Source organism: Lacerta agilis, chromosome 7 (genome assembly GCF_009819535.1).
Source record: "Lacerta agilis isolate rLacAgi1 chromosome 7, rLacAgi1.pri, whole genome shotgun sequence".
In the NCBI taxonomy this organism is placed as follows: Eukaryota; Metazoa; Chordata; class Lepidosauria; order Squamata; family Lacertidae; genus Lacerta; species Lacerta agilis.
The window spans coordinates 84,084,244-84,108,411 of NC_046318.1; the positions used below are offsets into that span (position 1 = coordinate 84,084,244).

The 24,168-nt window shown below is 49.9% G+C and overlaps 1 protein-coding gene across 1 annotated transcript in view; it reads left to right on the top strand.

The window, feature by feature from the left end:
• Positions 1-24,168, top strand: part of ZC3H3 (zinc finger CCCH-type containing 3) — a 237,882-nt gene that overhangs the window by 188,635 nt on the left and 25,079 nt on the right. The window contains exon 10 of the mRNA XM_033155958.1: positions 17,404-17,591. Coding sequence (XP_033011849.1) covers positions 17,404-17,591 — 188 coding nt within the window. The remainder of the gene's footprint in view (positions 1-17,403; positions 17,592-24,168) is intronic.

The following is a 24,168-nucleotide window of genomic DNA, read 5'->3' on the forward strand; positions in this document are numbered from 1 at the left end:
TTCCTCCTTTGTTTTGACAGACTGGGGGAGGCTCGGGAGTCGCGGGTGGGCGGCAGTTGCCCAGGAGGGGCGCAAGGTACGCGGTTTCTCTGCAGTGGCAGTGGCAGTGGCAGTGGCAGTGGCAGTCATCAGCCCACAGCCATCCTGGTAGCGCAGTTGGTTCTGGCTGGCTTCAGGAGCTGCTTGCTTCCGTAGTGCCTGCCATTTTTCCTCGCTGAAAGTTGCGGCGAGGAAAAATGGTGGGTGCCACAGCAGCAAGCAGCTCCTGAAGCCAGCCAGAGCCAACTGCGCTACCAGGATGGCTCTGGGCTGCTGAGGCTGCCGCTGCCACGTTTCCCGGGGACAGATTTGCAAATCTGGGGACATTCCGGGGACGGAGTTTGTCTGGGGACAGATTGGCAAATCCGGGGACTGTCCCCGGAAACCGGGGACATCAGGTAACCCTATTTTACGTCCTTCTGTTGGGTGATGGGCTTTAGGGGGCAAACAGTAGGAAAGTGCCTTTAAGGAATCGCTCTCTCCATATCTCCCATTTTTTGGAGAGAGGGAGAGGCTACTCCATCTAGCATGGTCGCCCTTAGCAGCCCTCTGCTCCATTAGTTTTGTCATGTCCTCTTTTAAATCCATTGAGGTTGGTCGCCTCCAGCGGCAGAGCATTTGTCCGCCCTACCCAGGGCGGGTGCACTCCCGCGGGGGGCGGAAAGTGCCCTCCCAGGCGCTGGATCGGTGCCCACCCAGCCACTCGGGTTCACGGAGCGGTGTGTGCAGCCGGGGGCAGAGTCAGCCGTCGATGGCGGACATTCGGCACGCCACCCACCCGCGACTCCCAAGCCTCCTCCAAGCTGTCTAAATGAAGGGGAAAGGGGGGGGAATGCCACTGGCAAAGCAGCCCAGCTCCCCCCTTCCCCCGACGGCTCGGGGTAGGCTTGGGAGTCGTGGGCGTGCCAAATGTCACCCCCCTCAATGAAGACACCCAGGGTGGAACGCCCCCACCGCCCCCTTCCTCCGCCCCTGGTCGCCCCCACTGCTTCCTGTGGAAGGGAGTTCCACGGCTTTACTTTGTGCTGCATAAATCAATCCTCTCCAGTATCTGTCAATCTTCGAACAAGAAATGGGCCTGGCAGTAAGAAGGCGGAATTTTGTGGCAGCAGGGCCAGCTGTGGCTTGTGGGGCGCCCATTTCAGGGACTGGCCGGACACTGGGGAGTGGGCACCGGGAGAAGGAGGGTTGGAGACTGACTTGGAAGAAGGGAACGTCGATCTGGGGGAATGTGTGACAGCCAAGAGCCGAGAGTCAGAGGCAGGAGAAGCTGCAGGATTGGAGAGTGAAGGACAGGGCAGGAGGAGGGAGAGAGAGATTAGGCTGGCGGAGAGTTGAGGGCTTCCACACCTCCTCCTGCTGCCCCTGTGTCTCCTGCCCTACTGTCTCCCAGGACCAGGAGAGGGGTGAAGAGGGAGGAGCAGGAGCAGGTTAAACGCAGGTGAAGTCTGCTTCTGCTTGCGTGCAGCTCGGGTGGTGGAGATACCTAAGCTGAGGTTGTGGCGGGCGGGGGTCTCTCTGTCGCAACAACTGCCTCATCAGGTGCACACCTAGGAGTAACTTGTGAGTGTACTTTTGACAATACAGTGGTACCTTGGTTCTCAAACTCAACTTGGAACCCAAACACTGCAAACCCGGAAGTAAGTTTGCGAACTTTTTTTGGAAGCTGGACGTGCTCCGTTTTGAGTGTTTCACTTCCGTTTTGTGTGTTACGCTGAGGTCTGACTGTTTTTGCTATTTATTTTGCATTGTTTTTTTGCAGCTCTTTTTGTTATTTTTGTGGCTGTGTTGAACCCAGTTCAGCTACTGATTGATTGATTGATTGATTGTGTGACTGCAGTACATTGTTTATTACTTTCATTTTATTTTGTTTTTAAAAATCTGGAACTGATTAATCCATTTGGCATTACTTTCTATGGGAAAGCACGCCTTGGTTTTGGAACGCTTTGGTCTTCGAACAGACTTCCGGAAGTTTGAGAACCACTGTGGTTAATTCCTCACATTCCTCTCCTGACAGCACCGTGACACCCACACGGCTGCAGTATTGTGAAGGAACACAGCCAGGGCTGGCACACCTGTGAGGCAAGGTGAGGCTACTGCCTCGGGTGGCAAGATCCTCGGGGGCAGCAGATCCCAGTGGTCGATCTTTATCCCCTGCTTTGTTCCCAATTGCTCATCCCTTCTTCTTTGGCCGGGGAGCATTTCTGTGTCAATTTGTGGTCCACCTCAGTTGCCAAAAAGTACTAGGCCAGCCCTGAGTGCGGCTTCCGTGTCTCAGGTGGTGACAACCACTGGAAGCAGCAGAGACCGGCGTGGAGGCAAAGGTGACTCGAGGCCAGCGGATGCGCTTGTCCTACCTGTTGAGAAAGGTGTGGAGAAAGCAAAGGCAGAGGAGGTTTTCCCTCCCTCTCTGACAGCGCCAGAAAGTGGGCTCATGCAGCAAAGCTGATGGGTACGTCGGGCAAAAGGAAGATCTTCCTCACGTTGCTGGCTTGTGGAACTCGCTGCCACCAGATGTGATGGTTGCTAGCTTTAGAAGGGGGTTGGAAAAATGCCTAGAGAAGACAGAGGGGGAGGAGAAGTCTGCCAACGGCAGCTAGCCATGACGGCAGGAGGGAACCTCCAGGTTTCATTGCTGGTGGTAGGACAACAATGGAAGAGGGTGCTTGCCTTCCAGTCCTGGTTCTGAATTCTTCTGTTAGGGCAGGCATCCCCAAACTGCGGCCCTCCAGATGTTTTGGCCTACAACTCCCATGATCCCTAGCTAACAGGACCAGTGGTCAGGGATGATGGGAATTGTAGTCCAAAACATCTGGAGGGCCAAAGTTTGGGGGTGCCTGTGTTAGGGCATCTGGTTGACCGCTGTGTATAACCCAGTAGGGCTACTCTTGTGCAACTAGGAGGAGGAGTTCCAGAGAGCCCCTTGTGGTGTCTTGGTTAGAGGGTCAGACTCTGAACTGGTAGAGGCCAGGGTTCGAATCCCCCCCATTCACCAGGTAACCTGGGGCCAGTCATTGCCTCCCCCAGTCTAGCCTACCTGATAGGGTGGTTGTGGGGATTAAATAGGGGGAACCACGTACACCACCTCGAGCTCCTTAGAGGGAAATAAAAGTGAGATATAGATGCAATAAATAAATTTAGAAGTCGGGACACCCACATTCTAATGGAGAGGCGGCCGCCAGTCAAAGGTGGGAAAGAGCAACACTTGGCGAGGACGCTCACGGAGGGACCCTGGCAGCAAAAGATTGCTAGCAGATTGCCTTTTGCTAATGGCGTTTTGCAGCCGTACCCCAAGCGCACCCTGGTTTTTGTGGCGGGAGAGCTTCCCCCCGAGCCGAAGGCAGAGTCGACCGGGCAGCCTCTCTCCACAGCCACCGGGACAAGTCACCCAGGCAGCACGTGTACAATTATTTTAAAATATTCCAATTTAAATGAAAATATAAAAGAGATACTTAGAATATTTATTCTATTAGTGAACGTGCTTACCGCATCACTTCTGGAGTGTCAGAAAAACATTCTCCTACAGATGATGGATAGCAGCCCGTAATTATATCGGGGGGGTGGAATTGCTGAGCGTGCCATATTTAACTGGGGAGAGGAAATACCCAGCCTGGGCCATCGAGGGTTAATTTTATTCTCTAAATAATATAAAAAGTGCTGAGTCTGTTCCTTTTGCACAAAGTAGAAAGTCCTCAAATGGACCCCGGAGAGTTTATAATATTCTACTGAATCAAGTAAAAATGTTAACCTTGCTTCATAAAACGATGGCTTGTTAAAGATGCGCAGTCCCTTTTCTTGTGAATAATTTAGAAAGGGAGTAAATCTCTTCTCGTTCTGCCTTTCCCCCCACTCTTTCTCTCCCCTTTCCCTACTCTGTGTCCGAGAGGCGGCAGGGCACAGCTGTCTGCAGTTTTAGCTTTTAAAAGGGCAGGGAGGCAGCTGAGGTTGGAGCTGGTGCTGCTCGTTGTGTTCTAGAAGCCCAGGGTGCCAACCCCTCCTTCTGGGCACTGGGACTCTGTGCCAGGGACAGAGGTTCCCTTGAGAGATCCCCGAGGGGCTCCCCACCCTTCGCGGAACATGCAATTTGCTTCTGTCATGCTGAGATTAGGAACATCTCAGCCAGTGTCCTCTTTTCACAGTGGCCAAGCAGAAACCCACAAGCAGGAACTGAGCACAAGAGCCCTCTCCCCTCCTGCGGTTTCCAGCAACTGCTATTTATATAATAATAATAATAATAATAATAATAATAATAATAATAATAATAATAATAATAATAATATTTATTTATACCCGGCCCATCTGACTGGGTTCCCCCTGCCACTCTGGGTGGCTTCCAGCAAAATATTAAAATACAACACTTCATCAAATATTGAAAGCTTTCCTAAACAGGGCTGCCTTCAGATGTCTTCTAAAAGTCAGATAGTTGTTTATTTCCTTGACATCTGATGGGAGGACGTTCCACAGGGCGGGCTCCACCACTGAGAAAGCCCCCTGCCTGGTTCGCTGTAATTTCACGTCTCACAGTGAGGGAACCGGCAGAAGGCCCTCGGTGCTGGACCTCCGTGTCCGGGCTGAATGATGGGGGTGAAAACGCTCCTTCAGGTATACAGGACCGAGGCCGTTTAGGTCTTTAAAGGTCAGCACCAACACTTTGAATTGCGGTCAGAAACGTACTGGGAGCCAATGCAGATCTCTCAGGGCCGGTGTTATATGGTCCCAATGGCCGCTCCCAGTCACCAGTCTCGCTGCCGCATTCTGGATTAATTGCAGTTTCCGGGTCATCTTCAAAGGTAGCCCCACGGAGAGCACATTGCAGTATTCCAAGCGGGAGATAACTAGAGCATGCACCACTCTGGCGAGACAGTCTGCGGGCAGGGAGGGTCTCATCCTGCGTACCAGATGGAGCTGGTAGACAGCCGCCCTGGACACAGAATTAACCTGCATCTCCATATTAGATTCACAAAATGTTTAGGGGTATGCGTACCCCTGCGTCCCCCCAGAAAAAAAGCACTGTAGGCCTATAAACTTTGCTTCAAATGTACCGGTAATTCCCGGTTGAGGGCGCTTCAGCTGATCTTGCCCTGTTGCAACCAAGGCAGCTGCGTAGCTGTGGCATCCTCTCCTCCCTGCTCCCACTTCTCTTGCTGGTGCTGCGAGGATGGGCTCCACTTCACCTCAGGAGCTGCATCCCTCACTTCTTCCTTCCTTCCTTTCTTTTCTGTGTGCCTTTTTTGTCTTTATGCAAGGCAGCCACTTAAAAATAAAGATCCGTTACTGTTTAGAATCCCTGGCCTGCTCTCTCCCTCTTCCGTTAAGGACCTTTTGAGAGTGTCTCCACAGGGCCTCTCTGGACTGGTGAAATAAACCTTTGCTGGTGTCATGCGGTGTAATTTTGTGCTGCGTGGGGTTCTTGCGGAAAACGGAGCCTGTTTTTTCCGCCGCTGATTCCTTTGACTAGAAATCACCTGCCTTGCGTGAAGAAGATGAATTCCTCTCCTTTGTTCTTCCAGACTCAGGCTATCTCTTCTGCGTTTGCCCCACGGAATAGAGGGAACCTTCCAGATAAATCCAGCAGGCGCCTTCTGTTTTGGCTCGTAAATGCCTTCCGAAAACTTTTCTGTTCCATCACGCTCACGTGGGCAATTAAGAAGATGTCTTTCCGCAATATTTAGTGGATTTCCGATTTTAACTTCTTAAATATTCCAATAACAAGTGCCATTTGCAGCGATTGTACATGTGGTTTCTGTTGGGTGGTTTTATGTACAGTTGTTGCAAATGGCTCTTGTATTTGAATATTTTTAGGAGGAAATGCTTAAACGGCTTTTAAAACTGGCTCAGTGGTTAGTGGCTTCTCCTGGGATCTCTTAGCAGCCTTAGTTCATCAGTAGATCACCAACTTTGCATGCAGAGGACCCCAGGTTCCTTTGAGAGCGTCTTCGAATAGGGTTGGGAAATGTCCCCTGCCTGAAATCTCAGAGAGCTGCTGCCGGTGTAGACACAAGTGAGATACCTGTAGCTGGACCACCCCACTTCTTTCAATGCAAAATATCCCAAGAGACCGCATTGGGACACTACAAGGGACTTTCACTGGCCTGGGATAGAAATGAACGTAAGGACACCCCAGTTCCCTTGACATTATACATCTGGACCCAGACTGGAATAACATGGATCCAGCCTTGTCTGAACCTCGGGAACAGGCTAGGAGCCGTGTGTCATAAGGAGGCTCATGCCAACAGAATGTAGCTCAAGGGAGCTGGTCTTCAGCTGCCGCTGTGGGCTGTGGAGTGTCCTGAGTTCCTTGAAGCACTTGCTCCATTTTCTAAGGCCGCTTGGTGACTGTCTCTCTGCGGACCTGTTTGAGTTGGCAGAGGAGAGAACTCCCAGGCCGCAGAGGCTGCTTCTGGACGTGCTTCTGTTTCTGGCAGGGTGCTCCGTGCCGTCCCTCTTGCGTAGGAAGAGGTGGCTGCTCTTGCGCCACACAGGGCATTTCTTCAGGCAGGAAACCCACGGAAGTATTCTCTGAAGGTGCCTGCTTTGGAGACCAGGGCTTTGTGCAATTGCAAAGCTTGCTCTCTTGCCCACACAGCTCTCCCAGCCAAAGGCAGACTCCGGGTCTTTGCAGATCCCATCTGTTTGCAGCTTATGCTCCCCCATCCAGGAGAAGGAGAACGCACCTCTCTCTGCCGCTTTGCTCTGTGCTTTGATCATTTGGCCAGCCTTTTCCTGGATTAATCTTCCTGGATTAATCCACAACTACAGCAGCGCAGGAGGAGCAGCAGCAGCAGCAGCAGCGGAGGCGAGCGTGACAGAGGCCAGTGATCGAAACAGAAGCTTTTGATTTAAAGGGCTTAGCAAACTCTCCGAGAGTCCCAAACAATCCCCGCCGCTCTGGCTTTAACCTCCAAAGATTTCTGCAGAGATACCTCTTATTTACCCTCCACCGTAATGGCATAATGAGGGCCCCCACTGCTTCCTTAATATAACTGCTGCGTCTTCTGTGACTTTCAGACACTTATGCTGTAAATGTTGCTTATCAGTACAAATGGGAACTGTTTAATAGCTTGGGCAAGTTTTGATAAAAAAAAGGAGAAGGGGGGGAAAACATCCTCCCCTTTGATAATAGTCTGTGATTATCTTCTCAGTGGCAACAGCCTCGCAGACACCACCGTCCTCTGACTGCTGGTCTCCCTCCTGTGTTATTAACTCCTGCCGAGAATGTGCTCACAAGCCACGGAGGAGTGGCGCTGGTAGCAGATAGCGAGGGCAAAGGCTCTGCCCAGGACTAGATGATGCACCCTGCCAATTCATTAATGGGGGCTGAAGGCCCCCAGCATGTGTGTTACGTCCCTGCTAAAGGAGTTGGGCGGACGACACAGTTACAGAGCATGCACATGTTCCTTGCCGGAGGGCAAGCAGCAATTGCTGGCTTCAGCAGCCGGGCTGGAGGTGCCTGTTGCTGGTTTCTGGGGCAACATGTTTTGACTCCTGATAATCATTGTGCCGTAACACACCCGGGGATGGAGCAGGATGATCTCGGCCTCACAAGCCGCTTGTGTCGTTTCACTTTCCCTACGGCTCCTGGGTGTGTGTGTGTGTGTGTGTGTGCTGGGAACAGGGCCTCTGAATGTCACCGGAGACCTATAGATTGTGAGGTGTGTCGAATTGAGTTGTCACTCCCCCCACTTTTAGCCTTATGGAGGGGTTTGCACAGCCTGCAAATGGGAAGAAAGTGTCTCTAATGATGCTTTGTCCTGTGTGCTTCCAGGTGACCTATATATTTATTCCGATCTGTTCGTGGGGAGGTTAGAAGACATTGTATCAAGCAGGTGTCTTTCCCCACTTTTCATTTCCCTATCCTTATCTCAAAAAGTGATGATGATGATGAATTATTCAATTTATATGGCACCCTTCATCTGAAGATCACAAAAAAATTCAGAATGAAAACACAAAATACACAACATAATAGCAAAACGAAAAACCTCAAATAACCTACCCTCCCACAAGCACATTTAAAAGGCCACAGATTGTTTAATCAGGCAAAGGCTTGGTTTGCAGAGGAACGTTTTTGCCTGGCGCCTAAAGATATGCACCAGGCGAGCCTCCCTGGGGAGAGCATGCCACAGGCAGGGGCCACTGCAGATTTCTTCAGTGAGAATTTTCCAACAGAGGTTGGGCATCTATCTGCCAGGGATTCTCTAGCTGTGATTCCTGCATTGCAGGGGGTTGGACTAGATGGCCCTTGGGGGTCCCTTCCAACTCTACATTTCCATGATTCTGTGATTCCACGGAATTTCGCGGCTGGGGCCACATGATCAAGGGGGATTCTGCCACCGCCACTGGCCTTGAAGCTTCCGGCTTGTGGAATTATTTACGATTTGGGGCGGCCCTGCTTTTGTGGATTTCTCTCTGATGCCACGGCGTCTCCTCTTTTAGGCTTTGTAAGGGCCTGAGATTTGGTCACCGGCAAGCATCGTTTCCCTCCAAGAGTTTCACCGTCAGGGTTGCAAAGCGAATACGCTGCAGGAAAAGCCGCTGCAGATCAATAGCTGTAAGCTGACGCTTGGGCAGGCGACTCTCAGGTCTCTTCCTCCGTTAAAGAATAGAACGAGGACGCCGTGCCCTATAAATATGTGGAGGCATCAGCAGAATCGGGAGGGCAAGGCCGCCAGATTCAGCCTCTCCTGCAAGGAGCAAGGAGCATGAAGGGCTCGGCTGGGGGGCTAGACAGCATTTAAAAGCTCCATTTGATGCATATTTAAAACTGCATTTTTAAAACATGCATGAAATCATCCTCTGCTAAGTCGCATTCAGTCACTAGGCCACTGGGCACATAGCGCTAGGCCAAACCATTACTTTGCATGAACCAGGATCTAGGAAACGTGTGGCTTCCTGGATTGGAGACAGCAGCTGCAACATCCACTCTCTGCTGCTGCTTCCTGAGGCTAAACCACGTCTGAATCCGGACTCAGGTTTTGTCTCGCTCCAGACAAACTGAGTAGTAAACCCTGCTTGCAACTGCTATTTTAGGCTCCGCTGTTGGCCATCAGCATTGCTCTCCAATATTACAATATAAGCTAAAAACAGGAAAACTAGTTTGACACATACACTACCGTTGCTTTGTAAATGGAGTTTGGAAGGACCCTCCCGTGCCATTGCTCCATGGGCCAGATAGATTTGCCCATTATCATTCCTCTGAGTCAAAGATGCTTAGGCTGGGTTGCCTTCCAGGTTTTAATGGCAGGAAGCAGGAATTCCGAAAGCTTCTGGCCAATTATTCTGAAGAGGGGGGGGAAGCCATCAGAAAAGCTGTTTACTAGCTGTCAGTTCCAAACTGCCTTGGAAAAGCCTTCCCTCCAGCCCCGCCGATGGCTTCCTGAAATTCCCCCAGCATTAGAGACTTGCCGGAAAAGAGTACCACTCAAACACCCTGTCCTCCATCCAGACAGCTAATTCTGCGACTCAGAGGCTCTTCTGCAGAGGTCACCTGGCAGAAACATTTCTCAGCCCTGGAGCTGTTTGCAGCAGAGATTGAGCTTTGGGTTCGAAACGGCTTTTGGCAAAACTGGGCATTTCTGTGCATGCCCTGAGTATCCACAGGTAGATATGGAAAAGTGGGGGGGGGGGTTTCCAAGGCCACATGGTGATTGAAAAGGGAATGTCAGGAACCCCCCTCCCCACGGATGGTAGGGTCGCGGGAGCGTCTACAGTACAGAGAACCCCCTAAGCTGATAAATAGCTCGTCCTCTCCTGAGAACCAGAAGCGACCACTCTTCCAGCGGGGAGGGGGAGTTAGAGGCAGGAAGGCAGTGCAGGGGCTCTGAGAGGATGGCAGAGCCTGAGCACCAGAGAGATAGCGGGGAACGGGGTCAGGTTCCCACGCTCCGAGGGCGCAGATGGGAAGGACGTGGCAGAAAGAGGCGGGGGTTTAGAATCCCGCACCTCTTTTGCTGGACAATGAACCGGAAGGGTTCATTCCTGGACTCTGCGGATGGATGAGATGGACGTTTGATTTTTGCTCCACTGTATATAGCTGTGCACAATAAATGACTTAGTTTTTAGAAGTGCTGCGTCTGGCGCTTTACTCATGAGCAACCACTGAACGCCCTTACAGGGAACTTTTTTTTACCATGACTAACAACCCCAAAGTGCAGTTGCCAGGTATTAACACTATAATGCATACAAAGCAAGCAAACAACAAATGACAGGAGAAAGAAATTGTGACGCACCAATATAAATCAAGGCGTCCATATTTCCCAAGCTGGCGTTGAGCATCTATGTCCAAAGCATAGGAAATAAAATCCCAGCAGGTGAGACAAGAGTGCTCTGGAGGCCAGAGCTCTTTACAGTGATAGCCTTTCATGCTGACCATCCACATATTGAGGAATCACTGTTGTGGGGAAGCCTGAAGCAGGGGATTTAAATGTTTGAGATATTTCTTGATAGGCCTGAGACCAGGATAGTGAAACCCGAGGGCATTGCCACCAAAGATGGCTTCTGGTTTCACTTCGGATCATATAAACATGGTGACATTTTCTGATTTTGCTATGAACCCAACTAAACGAAGCTCCTGGCCATTTCTGAAGTTAGCGACCTTTGCAATGCACCTGGAATTGCTATACATCCATGTAGGGCAGGAAACAGCCCTCGAGGGATCTCTAGAGATCAGTCCTCCTAAGATCTTGTGCAATCTGCAGTCACTTCCCAAATCATGACACCATCGGCATTGTAGGCCTCCCATAGGGCCTTCTCAGTGGCTGCTCCCAGGAAACTTTGGAACTCCCTCCCTAGAGGAGCCAGCCTGGCTCCTTCCTTGTTGTCCTTCCACTGGCAGGTGAAGTTCTTTTTGTTCCAACAGACCTTTGGGAACTGACATGTTTGTTTAATGGGTTTAAATAGTGCTGTTCTGTTTTCGCAGCCTGCATTTTAATAGATTTGCTTCTTTATATTATTTTAATTCTAGTGGAGCATAATTACCTTTAAACAATTGTCTTTTATACACTTTTTGCGTTTTATCTATGCTGTTTTGATGTGCGTAAGTCACCTTGAGCCGCGGATGAAGGCGGGATATACACAAAAATCACCAGCATTCTTGTGGTTCCTTCCAACTCTGCAATTCTATGATCATCACCATGAGGACAGAATGCTGGTCAGGATGAGCTCCTTTGGTCTTTCCTAGCACCTGGGCTCATCTTCCATCCTTCTCATCCACCACTGTCCTGACGGCTCAGCTCTCCACTTCTCAACCCTCTTCTCCACCTCCCGCCCTGCACTTTCTGACGGATCTTCTTCTTCTTCTTCTTCTCTCTTCCCGGGAGGGAGCCGCTTCCCTCCCCGATTCCCTATTTTTTTTCTTTTTATGGTGCAACCTGCTAGCTGGCCGCGGTCCTGCCGGGGGCGGTAAAATTAGCAGCACCGACAGGTGGGCAGGATCGGGTGACCCAAGGAATGAGGTCGCTCCCTTACAACGCTGAGCCCTCCTCTTCACCTCGGATGACATGTGCAGGGCTTAAAGTAACCAAATCCTCGTGTTTTGTTGGGTGTTAACGGAGCCAGCCGGGACGGAACATAAGCGCATAGCTCTTTCCGTCGTACAACTGGACAGAAAACCGGGCGTGGAGGGGCAGATCTTTGTGCGCGCCCCCTCTCCAGGGCACCAGCGACCCGAGGCTTCCACGCCAAAGAAGTGCCCCCCTGCCTCGGAGGATGCTGAGCTGTGCCGCAATCCCCTTTGCCTTTCCTGTGACCCAGGTCCAGCCTGATGGACATCCTCAGCCCAGAAGGCGGAGGCTGTTGCTCTGGAGGGAGGAAGGGAGGCCAAAAAGATGTCGTCATAGGCAGAGAGGCTCAGCCAAGCTCCGAATGGTGTGGAAAAGTCATTAGAAACTTGAGAATAGGACACAGCCTTGGAATTAATTACACATACACACACACACACACATGGTTTGTTTTCTTTATAGATGTAGAGACTTGAAAAGAAGCTGGTAAACAGAGCCTAATGCAATTATTGGCTGGGGAGTATCTTTTTTTAGGGGGTGGGGGGCAGAGAGTGCTAAGATTCAACCGGCTCTGTGTGTTTGAGGTGCCAGAGGAGGCAGAAAGATATCTCAAACGGGTCAAAGGCAAGTTCTGTGATTTGCAGAGAATGGGACCGGAAAAGAGGATGAGCGCCATCGAGATGCCCCGGCACGATTTGGCCTGTCCTTTGGGGATGGGAGTATTTTTAGCTCTGGCCTGATGTACTCTCTTGGATGTACTCAGTGTAGCACTTGGGGAGAAAAGCCCTTACTTGTTGGGTGGGGAGCGTTGCCTTTATAAATACATCTTACCGCAACAGAATTATTTAGATCCTTGAAATGCATTTGGAATCTCTATATGTGTCCACAGTGCAAACAAACAAAAAACTAACGTGGCTGTGATGGCTGTGCTCTGCTTGAACAGCTGGAGGCAGCAATGGTTCTGAGCAGCAGCTCCTGGAAGACACAGGAGGGGAGAATGCTTTTTGTGCTCGAATCCTGCTTGCGGGTTTCTCCTTCGGGCATTCGGTTGGCCACTGTGAGAACAGGATGCTGGACTCGATGGGCCGTTGGCCTGATCCAGCAGGTTCTTTTTATGTTCTTAACCACAATACTGCTTGCAGCAACTTTCCTCAACCTAGTGTCCTCCAGATGCTCTGCGCTAGAACTCCCAGGCGCCTCCAGCCCTTGCACAGCCTCACCTGCTGCAGATGAAAGGGAGAATTAGGGTGTGTGCAATGTCGGAAGGAAGCTCAGTGGCTGGCAGTGGGGCACACAGAGAGAGAGAAAGAAAGAAATGGCTATGGGAGAGGAAGGGAGATTGATGGGGCTTCCATAGCTGTGTGTGTGACTTTCATGGAATCATAGAATTGTAGTCAGACGGGGTCCTGAGGGTCATCTAGTCCAACCCCCTGCAGTGCAGGAATCTCATCTGCAGAAACTGTGACAGGTGGCCATCCAGCTTTAGTTTCAGAACCTCCAATGAAGGAGAGACCGCCACCTTCCAAGGTCATCCATTCTACTGTTGAACAGCTCTTTCCATCGGAAAGTTCTTCCTATTTTCTATTTTCTTGCCATTTGAAGACATCGGTTCAAGTCCTACTCTCCGGAACAGCAGAAAACAAGCTTGCTCCATCCTCCATGTATTCAGATATTTGAGGGTGGCTACCATATCTCTTATCATCTTCTTCATCATCATCATCATTTCATTTGTATGCCGCCTTTCCACAGTTAAAACAATGCTCAAGGCAGCTTACAATATGAAAAGATTCACATAATTACAAACACAGCAAAGTAGTCATAAAAATAAACAAAACACATTCAAAATTAAATAACCAAACTGAACAGTTTCCAAATAAAGATACAAAAAGTTAGCATCAGTAATTACAGTTAATATCAGTCACAACAGCAAAAGCTCCCAACAAAACTTCCCCCCAAACACCCCAGTCCTCCTTGGGCAGCAGCTGCAGTCCTTATGAAGCCAGTCAGGCCCCGCCCTGGGCCAGGTAGAGAGAGGCAGGAACGGTGCCCTCGGGCCCTCAGCAGGGGAGTCTCCAGGTTAAACATACCTGACTCCCTCAACCGTTCCTCATAAGGCTTGGCTTCCAGATGCCTTGATCATTTTGGCTTCATGGTGCCCGTCAGCTGGCCTTGGAACGTGGCCTCTTTCAACAAAACCTCTTCAGGTGCCCTTTCTTATGTTTGTTTCTTGGGATCACCAGCCAGATGCTTGGAGCTCAGTTCTCCATTTCATCTTGTTGCCTCTCCCCATCTTCCGTTTCAGTCTCTTTTCTCCCACACCCAACTTCACCCTGAGTTCTGGATTTTGGGTGGCGTCTGTAGGTGCCTCAAGGTTGCTCAAACTGAAAGCTCTTAGCTGTCCCTGTTCACAAAGGACGCTTTCAGGCCGCCTGTTTATCGAATGTTCATCCTGATTTGTTTGAAGGGAGATTGGGCCTACACAGAATCCGACCATTGTTCTGTCTGTCTCAGTACTGTCTACTCTGACTGGCAACAACTCTCCAGGATTTCAGACAGGAGTCTCCCAATCCTACCTGCTGATGATTGAACCTGATACCTTCTGCAAGCGAACATTTATTCTGATTTTATTTGCAGGGAGGTTAGACAACGTTGCGTCAAAGGAAGTATTATCCCTCCCATGCATTTTCCTGTCTCTTTTCTTATAGCAAAAAGTCTGATCTTTGGGTGGGTGGTTGGGGGGGTTGTTGCACAAGACCAGCTGTAATTGTGCAACCTGAATTTGCCAGTGTGCGTCTGAATCTCACTCCAAAATAGCAGCAGGCTGAGAGCACCCAAAGCCTCTCTCTGTGTGTGTGTGTGTGTGTCCCTGTTGAAGCATATTGGCTAAATTGAACCATCCAGTAAAGGTCAGAGCCTGGGCTTGGCTTAACACTTCAGTGTCTGAGGGGGTGACTGAAAAGGGCAGAGGTCACATGGCCCACAGCTCTAGGACTTCTTTCCATGGAAAGAGCCCTTTTTCGTACGAGGGCTGCTTGAACAGAAACTGCACATTTAAAGCTCATTAGTTCCCCCCAAAGAATCCCGGGAACCATTGTTTGTTAATGGTGCTGGGAAACTGTAGTTCTCTAAGTTGCCAGCATTCTTTGGGGGAAGTTTATGTGCCATGCCAAAGACACTCTGACTTAGCAGTACATTTAATCATTTTAACCACCCAGTGGAACTGTATTTGTTGTAGTAATTAATATGGACTACAATATCCAATGCACCAATTTTAAGGGATGCATTAGAGGCAGCGTTGCGTAGAACCCAAAATATTGTATTCCTTCAACTGATGGTGTAAATTGTGACTTCCGATCCATAATGCCCAAAACTGGCTGAAGTCATGCCCAAGTCATGCTTTGCTGTCCATCTTTTGATTCCGAATGGGGCCTGGCATCCAAACACCAGAGACTGTCACCCCCACCATGGGAACCTCGGTGCCAAGTTTGGCAACTGTATCCCGAGAGGCAGCCAAACATTTGCCCCAAAATACACCAAGTCATGCCGAGGTCCATCATCTTTATTCAGAATGGCGCCCAGCATACAAATGTTGAAGGAAACTGCTCCCACCGACCTCGGGAACCCTCTTGCCAATTAAAAGCCCTAACAAGATCTTGCCAGCAGGCTTTTATAATTCAAATTGGAAGGTAAAGAGGGCAGGATTAAGCTAATGGTAGAAGGTCAACAGAGTATGCCTAGCTGACTCGAATCCCAGAATTCAACGGATTTGGGTAAGGGTCCGTGGCAAGGTCCAATGGTAGACTGTAAGCTCCTTGAGGCAGGGACCTGTCTTCTTCTCTTTATAAAACGCCGCACCAATTGGTTGCTCTATAAATAATCGGTGAGGCCCTGTACATAATCACTGGCTTCAGAACAAAACACCACAGCAGACAAGCTGGCCCTTAAGACAGCGTCTGCGAATCTCGCACTTTGTGCATCTTTCATCTTGACCACAAAAGATCCTCACACCGCAGTCGGCGTGTTAGACTTGTTGAAGTGTTGCTGCCACTGGGCTCTTTGCCTTTTTTACTCCAGTAGGCCAGACTTAGGCCCCTAATCCGGACTTCTTCCACTTCAGAGACTAGAGCAGACGGCAGACGGCCCCGCAGGGCCAGGGCGGGCAGTCGCAATGAAATGTCAAGGCATTTGTCTTTGCCTGATGACGACCAGGGGGCCGTTGGCACCCTCTTGACAAACCTCCTCGGAGCAGAGCAGTCGAGGGAAGCTGCTCAGAGAGGTTCTGGCTGCAGCTATTTTGGGTGGGAGCAGTTCGGTCAGCTCAGGTCACAGAATGAAATACAAGCCTGAAAAATAAGAAAGAAGGCAGTGCTGTCGTGGATTGCATATACAGTTTACACGAACGCTTAGCTGGGCGGCTGTCCAGTTCAGGTGACTTCGCGAAGGCAGGTGGTGCAACCACCCCATGCCTGAATTCATGCGCACCCTCATGCTCAGGTCTGTATATGTGCTTGGGCATTTCAACTCAGCATTGCACATCCAGCGATGCCAAAGGTGGGAAGATTCAGGACAGGCAGAAGAAAGCGCTTGTACATGCAGAGCATAGTTAAACTGTGGAGCATAGGGACGTGGTGGTGCAGTGGTCTAAACCACCAAGCCTCTTGAACTTGATCAGAAGGTTGGCGGTTTGAATCCCTGCAACTGTGGTGAGCTCCCGCTGCTCTGTCCCAGCTCCTGCCAACCCAGCAGTTTGAAAGCACACCAGTGCAAGTAGATAAATAGGTACCACTGTGGTGGGAAGGTAAACGGCATTTCTGTGCACTTTGGCTTCCGTCACGGTATTCCGTTGCGCCAGAAGCAGTTTAGTCCTGCTGGCCACATGACCCGGAAAGCTGTCTGTGGACAAATGCTAGCTCCCTTGGCCTGAAAGCAAGATGAGCGCTGCAACCCCATAGTCGCCTTTGACTGGACTGAACCGTCCAGGGGTCCTTTACCTTTTGCAGCTATTTATGAAATATCAATATTATATCACAACTTTCCTTGCTGTTTTGCTAGTGAATACACACTGACTAAAGCAAAATTAAATCTTTGCTTTGTATAACTAGTGAAGGGGAACCATGAACTTTCAAAATCCTCCTCCCTTTTTCTTCCGTCCTTTAATTTTCCTATTTCTGTAAGTAGAGACATTTTTGTGATGTACGGTGTTTTTTGATGCTGTTCTCGCCTTGTGGGAGCTTCTGAAGTGTGCAATTGAATGCCTTATAATATTTTACAGTGGTACCTCTGGTTACGAACTTAATTCATTCCGGAGGTCCGTTCTTAAGCTGAAACCGTTCTTATCCTGAGGCACGCTTTCGCTAATGAGACCTCCCGCTGTGCGCGCACCTCTGGAGTGCAATTTCCGTTCGCATCCTGGGGCACAGTTCACAACCTGGAGCAGCTACTTCCGGGTGAGCGGAGTCCGTAACCTGAAGCGTTCGTAACCAGAAGCATTCATAACCAGAGGTACCACTGTACACTAAAGCAGCCTCAATTGTGTCTCCACTGCACACATTACACGTGTTTGCGGCCTTCATTTCCTGCACGTCTGTAGATTTGTTGAAAGTGCTGAAGGATTTTGTTAATTCCCTTGGTTTGCAGCCAGTCCCATACTGAAGACTTTTGGGGTGGTTAGTAAGACTACCAGCAGTGGGTACAAAACAGTGACCAAAGTGTATAGTAGCTTTAATCGAAAAGCTGCTCCATCGACGGCTTATATACCCAGCCAGCCAGATAGCTGAGCATCTCTTCAGATGCCAGAGCCTCTTGCTCCTTTGCCAGCCTGCACAGTTGACGCCAACTCATTGCCGGCACTCTTTGCTTTGCTTTTCAGTGCAAGAAGAAGCACACCCTGGTGTGTCCGGACTTCTCCAAGCACGGAGTCTGCCCCAAGGGATCCCAGTGCAAACTGCAGCACCCGCAGAGGAAACGCCTGGCCAGGCAGTCCACGGCTACAGACACCTCCTTCCAGCGGGCATGCTCCACGCCCAAGTGGGGGCGCATTGCAGAGCCGACTTTGAGGTAAGAAGGCCCAGCTGCCTGAGGAACTGCCATCCTCTCTCCCAGTTACAAGCCTATTACCCAGGGGTAGGCAACCTAAGGAGTGTGGTGGAGTCTCCTTCTTTGGAGGTCTTTAAGCAGAGGCTTGACAGCCATCTGTCAGGAATGCTTTGATGGTGTTTCCTGCTTGGCAGGGGGTTGGACTGGATGGCCCTTGGGGTCTCTTCCAACTCTAGGATTCTAGGATTCTAAGGCCCGCGGGCCGGATGCGGCCCAATCGCCTTCTCAATCCGGCCCGCGGACGGTCCGGGAATCAGCGTGTTTTGACATGAGTAGAATGTGTGCTTTTATTTAAAATGCATCTCTGGGTTATTTGTGGGGCATAGGAATTCGTTCATATATTTTTTTCAAAATATAGTCCGGCCCACCACAGGGTCTGAGGGACAGTGGACCAGCCCACTGCTGCAAAAGGTTGCTGACCCCTGCTATTACAGGATGCCTTCCGTTCTTGAAGAAGCAGCTGAAGGGACACCTCTCTCTCTCACACACACCCCCAACTTCCTGGCTGTTCAGCTCATCTCATAGGGAGTGCCAGCAGGGTGTCGGACTCTGACCTGGGAGACCGGAGTTCAGATCCCCCCTCAGCCACCCATGAAGCTCACTAGGTGTGAACTTTGGCCAATCGCTGCTTATCACCCTAAACTACCTCATTGGGTTGTTGTGAGGATTAAATAAGGAGGGGTAGAAAACCATTCACGTTGCTTTAGAGGGGAAAAGATGGTATATGATTGCAATGCAGCGTAGTGCAATAGCATACAAGTGATGTATCTCCTCAGACCCGAAGAAGGAGATTATGCACCTTCCTTCCTTCCTTCCTTCCTTCCTTCCTTCCTTCCCTCTCTCTTCCCTTGCAAAACCTAGCATGCAGGACACAGTTCTCTTCCCCCTGAAATTAGTTTTGCCCCTTCTCCCCCCTTCTCCCCCCTTCTCCCCACTTCTCTGCTCCCTGTTTCTCTAGCTGCTGCTCTGTAGGTAACACCATTGTAGAGTCTGTGGAACAGCACAAGGAGAAGGGAGGGTGTCATCCTGGCACAGCGAGGCCCTCGCACAGCGGCAGATGCAGAAGGACGCAGCACCTTTACGGCTGTGCCGGAGACTTGAACGCGTCAGCAGGCATCAACATAAACGCAGAGAGCGCCTTGTTAGAGGTCGTCGTCCCCGGTGCCCTTGGGGGCCTATTGATCATCTCATTGTCATAACGTTGCAGACTCCCTCCTTCCCAGCTGTGCACCCTTTAACTCTGGGAGCAGAGGCACTTTTAACTCTGCATTGGCCAGGATGGGCAAAGCCACCCCAGCTTAGTCGTGCGTCCTGGTTCCTCCACCTGCTCACAGCGAGGGATGGGAGGGAGATGGAATTCAGGTTGCATTCAAGGGCGAACCTACCCAATGCACACTTCCAGTCCGTTTTTGAGAGCAGAGATCACATTTGCTGATTCTGGAGCCTTGCATGTGTTTCTGCTCAGAATCGTAGGCACCATTGTCCTTGTTTCGCTAGACCTCACCTTTTCCTCCAAGGAGCTCAAGGCAGTATATGCATGGCTTCCCCCCCCCCCCCCCGGTTTTAGCATTAACCCTGGGAAGTAGGTTTGGCCGAGAGATGATGATAGGCCCCAATGCCATCCAGTGAGCTTCATGACTGAGTGTGGGGATTTGAAACTTGGTTCCCAGTTACGTGGGTGGCGCTGTGGGTTAAACCACAGAGCCTAGGGCTTGCTGATCAGAAGGTCAGCAGTTCGAATCCCTGCGACGGGGTGAGCTCCCGTTGCTCGGTCCCTGCTCCTGCCAACCTCGCAGTTCGAAAGCACGTCAAAGTGCAAATAGATAAATAGGTACCACTCTGGCGGGAAGGTAAACGGCATTTCCGTGCGCTGCTCTGGTTTGCCAGAAGCGGCTCAGTCATGCTGGCCACATGACCCGGAAGCTGTACGCCAGCTCCCTTGGCCAGTAACGTGAGATGAGCGCCGCAACCCCAGAGTCGGACACGACTGGACCTAATGGTCAGGGATCCCTTTACCTCCCAGTTCTTAGCCCGACACTAACCACTGCACCATGCTGTTAGCCACCTGGGCAGGTAGGTGTCTGGGAGCTTTCTCCATCCTTCCCGATCTGCCTGAGGGTTCTCCTGGGCTCCTGCAGCCTGAGCAAAGCATGTCCATCGCCGGGAAAGGCAACAAGCAGCTGCTTTGTTGTTCAGGCCAAGGAAATGATGCTTCCCTAGAAGCTGTCAGAGTGGATGAGGCCAGTCATGGGACTTGATCCAAAGGCAAAAGCCAGCCATGCTCAGAACCTTCGTCTCCTAGATACTTAACAGTTTGTTATACATTAGAAAGCGCTTCCACTTAAAGGGTGTTATTGTGAGCAATTTTGAATCCTCAACACTTTTAATTTGTATACTGCCGTTGTATGTCACTCTACACAAGGCAGTTTACAAGCTGAGGAAGCAGCAAAGCTCACACATCTTCTAGCAGTCCAACCCCATGCAAATAAGTCACAATAAAAAATATTTTTTAATCGGCATCCATCTGTCTCGGGAGACAATGGAGAAGGGAGCCTTTGGGGGTGAATTCAAACCATAAGAGAGACACAGCACCTGCTGTGGCTGTAGAGACCAACAGAGGAGAGACATGTTTTGTTGCAGCTGGGGCGTGACTTAAAATAAACGGGTTACATAAAATAAAGTAGTATTCAATAATCCATTAGAATATAACAATACACAATAAAACTCCCTCCTAAAATACCAGCGAATAATAATTCAACAAAAAACCACTCTCAACAATTACAATAAATCATTACTAAATTATAATCAATAAAAATAATGGCAAAGTTACAATATGTGGGTGCCTTAAGAAAATCAGTTTAGAAATAAGGCTTGAAGCTTTCATTTGGTAAATCAGATTAATCAACCAAATGTGTAGTTGATTGATCTGTGGGCATAAGTGGCATAAGTGGCAATTGATGGGGCATAAGTGGCAATTGATGGGGCTAAGGGTACATGAACAAAAAAATTTCTGTTGCTTTTGATTCTGTACCAGCAATGGGGGCTGAAGTATGAATTCTGAAATATGAATTCTTAATCTTAATTCCTCCTAGTGAGGAATGGCATCTTCTCATTATATAGTTGACTGAAACACACTTCTTTTTTTCAAAACAAAATAGAAAAATCTTTCCAGAACAATAGAAAATTCCTTCCAGTAGCACCTTAGAGACCAACTGAGTTTGTTCTTGGTATGAGCTTTCGTGTGCATGCACACTTCTTCAGATACACTGAAACAGAAGTCACCAGATCCTTAAATATAGTGAGGGAGTGGGGAGGGGTATTACTCAGAAGGGTGGTGGGAATGGGTGATCAGCTGATGGGTGTGGAAAACCTGTTGATGACTCTTAACGGCTGCAATTAGTCTTGCAGGACTTTTTTTCAGTTACAGGTAGGTAGCCAGTTACAGGTGGGTAGCCGTGTTGGTCTGCCATAGTCAAAACAAAATCGAAAATTCTTTCTAGTAGCACCTTAGAGACCAACTGAGTTTGTTCCTGGTATGAGCTTTCGTGTGCATGCACACTTCTTCAGATACCTTCAGGTAGGTAGCCGTGTTGGTCTGCCATAGTCAAAACAAAATAAAATAAAAAATTCCTTCCAGTAGCACCTTAGAGACCAACTAAGTTTGTTCTTGGTATGAGCTTTCGTGTGCATGCACACTTCTTCAGATACCTTCTTTTTGTATCTCTTAGGAGGCATCAATATCAAGGTTTTTCCAATAAGTAAATTTGGTTAAAATTAAATTGATTTAATTGGTTCAACAACAGGTAATTAATCATCCAAAAATTATTTCATCAGCTGATATAATTTACTTCAACAAATAAGTGTTCTGGATAATCAAGAGGTTAAAGGCCTGCGTTTTTTATTTGATTTTATTGTGTATACCTCATCTTTCTACAGCAGCAACACTTGAGGCAGCTCAGAGCTTGCAGAAACAAGGGAACGAACTAAGCAAGCGTTTTGCAGCTTGCAAGTCATGCCGCTTGCCTGTGTCCCTGAAGCCTGCCTGCCCCCTTGAGCTGGTGTCCTGTGGCTCATGACCGCATTGTGCCGTGCCCCCGCCTCCTCCACCCCAGGGCTGCGAATGAGACCCCCCACCTCCGCATTACAGAACAGAGCAGATATATATATATATATAGTCCCAGAATAGAAAAAGGTAGCTAATTCTGTCCGTAGCCGTTCTGGCAGGAGCCTCTCTGCCATTCCTTCTGCATCAAGCGCTTCCAGCCTCGTATCTGGACATTTTTCTTTGCAGGGACTTGCACTTATGCAAGAACCCAATCCGCAGCCCCACCCCCTGCTACGCACACCCAGAACCTCATTGCAGCGGTTGCTAAAGGTTTGGCTCATCCCTCCTTAGAGGTAAAAGGTCCAGAAAGCAGCTACTTTTGCTTCTCCTCTCTAGCTCTGTGCCGAGCACTCGAGAGTGCCATCCCCAGTTGCCACTGGTCCTTAAACGCTTCCTCCCGCTTCCTCCCTAGGTAATTCCCACTTCCTGTCCTGCCCCCTTGCGATTGCAAAATCTTGAAGACCACGGAACATGTCCCTGCCGCCTGCAAAGAAAAAAGGCCGGTGTTCCTCTGATGCTGTCTCTTTGCGATGGACGCAGGCGTGGGCGATCGGCTCTCTCTGTGGCACCTCTGGCGTCTCTGCTGCCCGACCCACAGTCCCGGAGGCATAGCGCAGTGAAACTGGGTGCAAGGGGGGGGGCAGAGTGGCAGGTGGATTATTTGAGGCGTGGTTTTGCATCCAGCGTGCAGCACACACCCCTTTTCCAAAATGAGCATGAGAGATGAGCGCGGAGACCACACTCTTCCTTCGTCACCCTTCAACCCTGTGCCGCTCTGCCCAAGACTTTTGCTTGGTTTCCATCACAGCCTATAAAAATGGCAGGACGCAGGCTTGTTCAGCACCTTAGCCGCTTAAGGAACGTAAAGTATTTTTCGCACTTGCGGAATCACAGAATTGTACAGTCGGAAGGGACCCAAATCCAGCCCCAACCCTTGCAATGCAGGATGATGTAGGGACGTTCTGCATTTGATCCATTTGTCTGGGGTTTGCCTCTCTCTTTTTTATGTTTTTATTTGCTTTTAAATGTCTGCCGTCCAAGGCATTTCTTTTAATGGAAAAATTAAGGGAAGGTCGTCATTCTCTCGCCCTTCTGAATAACCTTTGCTTTGATCTGCTTTGTCAACACCTTGTCTTAGAAGGAGACCTTTCTTTCAAAGCTCCTAACAGAGGGAGGGGTACTTAAGAACCGAAGACGAACCTGCTGGATCAGGCCAGTGGCCCATCCAGTCCAGCGTCCTGGACTCTCAGTGGCCAGCGAGATGCCTGTGGGAAACACGCAATCAGGATTCGAACACAAGAGCTGAGCTCTCCCCTCCTTTGTTTTCCAGCAACTGGCATTCAGAAGCATTGCTGCAGAACCATCCTGGCTAGTGGCCCTTGAGAGCCCACTCCTCCAGTCCTCTTTCGAAGCCATCCAAGTAGGCCTTCACTGCCTCCTGTGGGAGTGAGTTCCATAGTTTAACTGTGCTGGGAGACTCCTGGCAGCTGCAGTTTCTCCCCTGCGTTATTACCCTTGTTCCTGCCTCCATTAGCCAGTGTAGACCAACTTCCCCCAGGGCCAAAAAGGACTTTGAATCTGGGAGTTCCAGCATTGGCCCAGCCCAGCATCTTGCTCAACATTGACCCCACTCGCTAGTTAACACCATCTGTTCTGGCCCCACGGAATCGCTGTGTCGGAACATGCCTCAGCGTGCCCTGGTCAGTTTCTGTGAAATGGGAATAAGGAGTGTTCTGTTTGTTGTGCAATGATAACGAAGCAGGTGCTCAGTTGTTGTTGTTGTTGTTATTTATTAAATTTGCTAGTCGCCTTATCATGCCCAAAAAGCTACCCAGAGCAACTTGCAAGTTGTGGTCCTTCCTCTTGAGGAGAGAGCAGAGAGTGCAAGGTTGCAATCCTTAATGTGTGTGTGTTTGGGGAGTCAATCTCCGTTCGGCTCATCAGCCTTATTCATTCATTTCATACATTTGCACCTCACCTTTTCCCCTCCAAGGAGCTCAAGGAGCCATATGTTTAACCCCCTCTTCCCCCCTCCTCATTTCATCCCCACAACACCCCAGCGAGGCGGGTTCAGCAGTGAGTTTCTTCACGGCCAAGTAAGCATTTGAAGCCTAGAATCATAGAATCATAGAGTTGGAAGAGACCACAAGGGCCATCCAGTCCAACCCCCTGGTCTCCTGGGTCCTAGTCCAACAAACTGACCGCTAGGCAACCCTGCCCTTACACCTGAGTAAAGCCAGCTAGGATCAGGCTGCATGTGCGTGGAGGGTCGTGGCAGCTCAGATGGTCCTCTGGATGCACAAGCCTCTATTCCTCCCCAGCCCTCCCTGATGAGCAACCTGGCTGGGTGCGGACCGCGAAGTGGGGGCCATCTCTCTATATTGGTCCCTTGAGAATCCTCCTCGGAGAGCCCCCAGCCCTGCCTTGTATGGT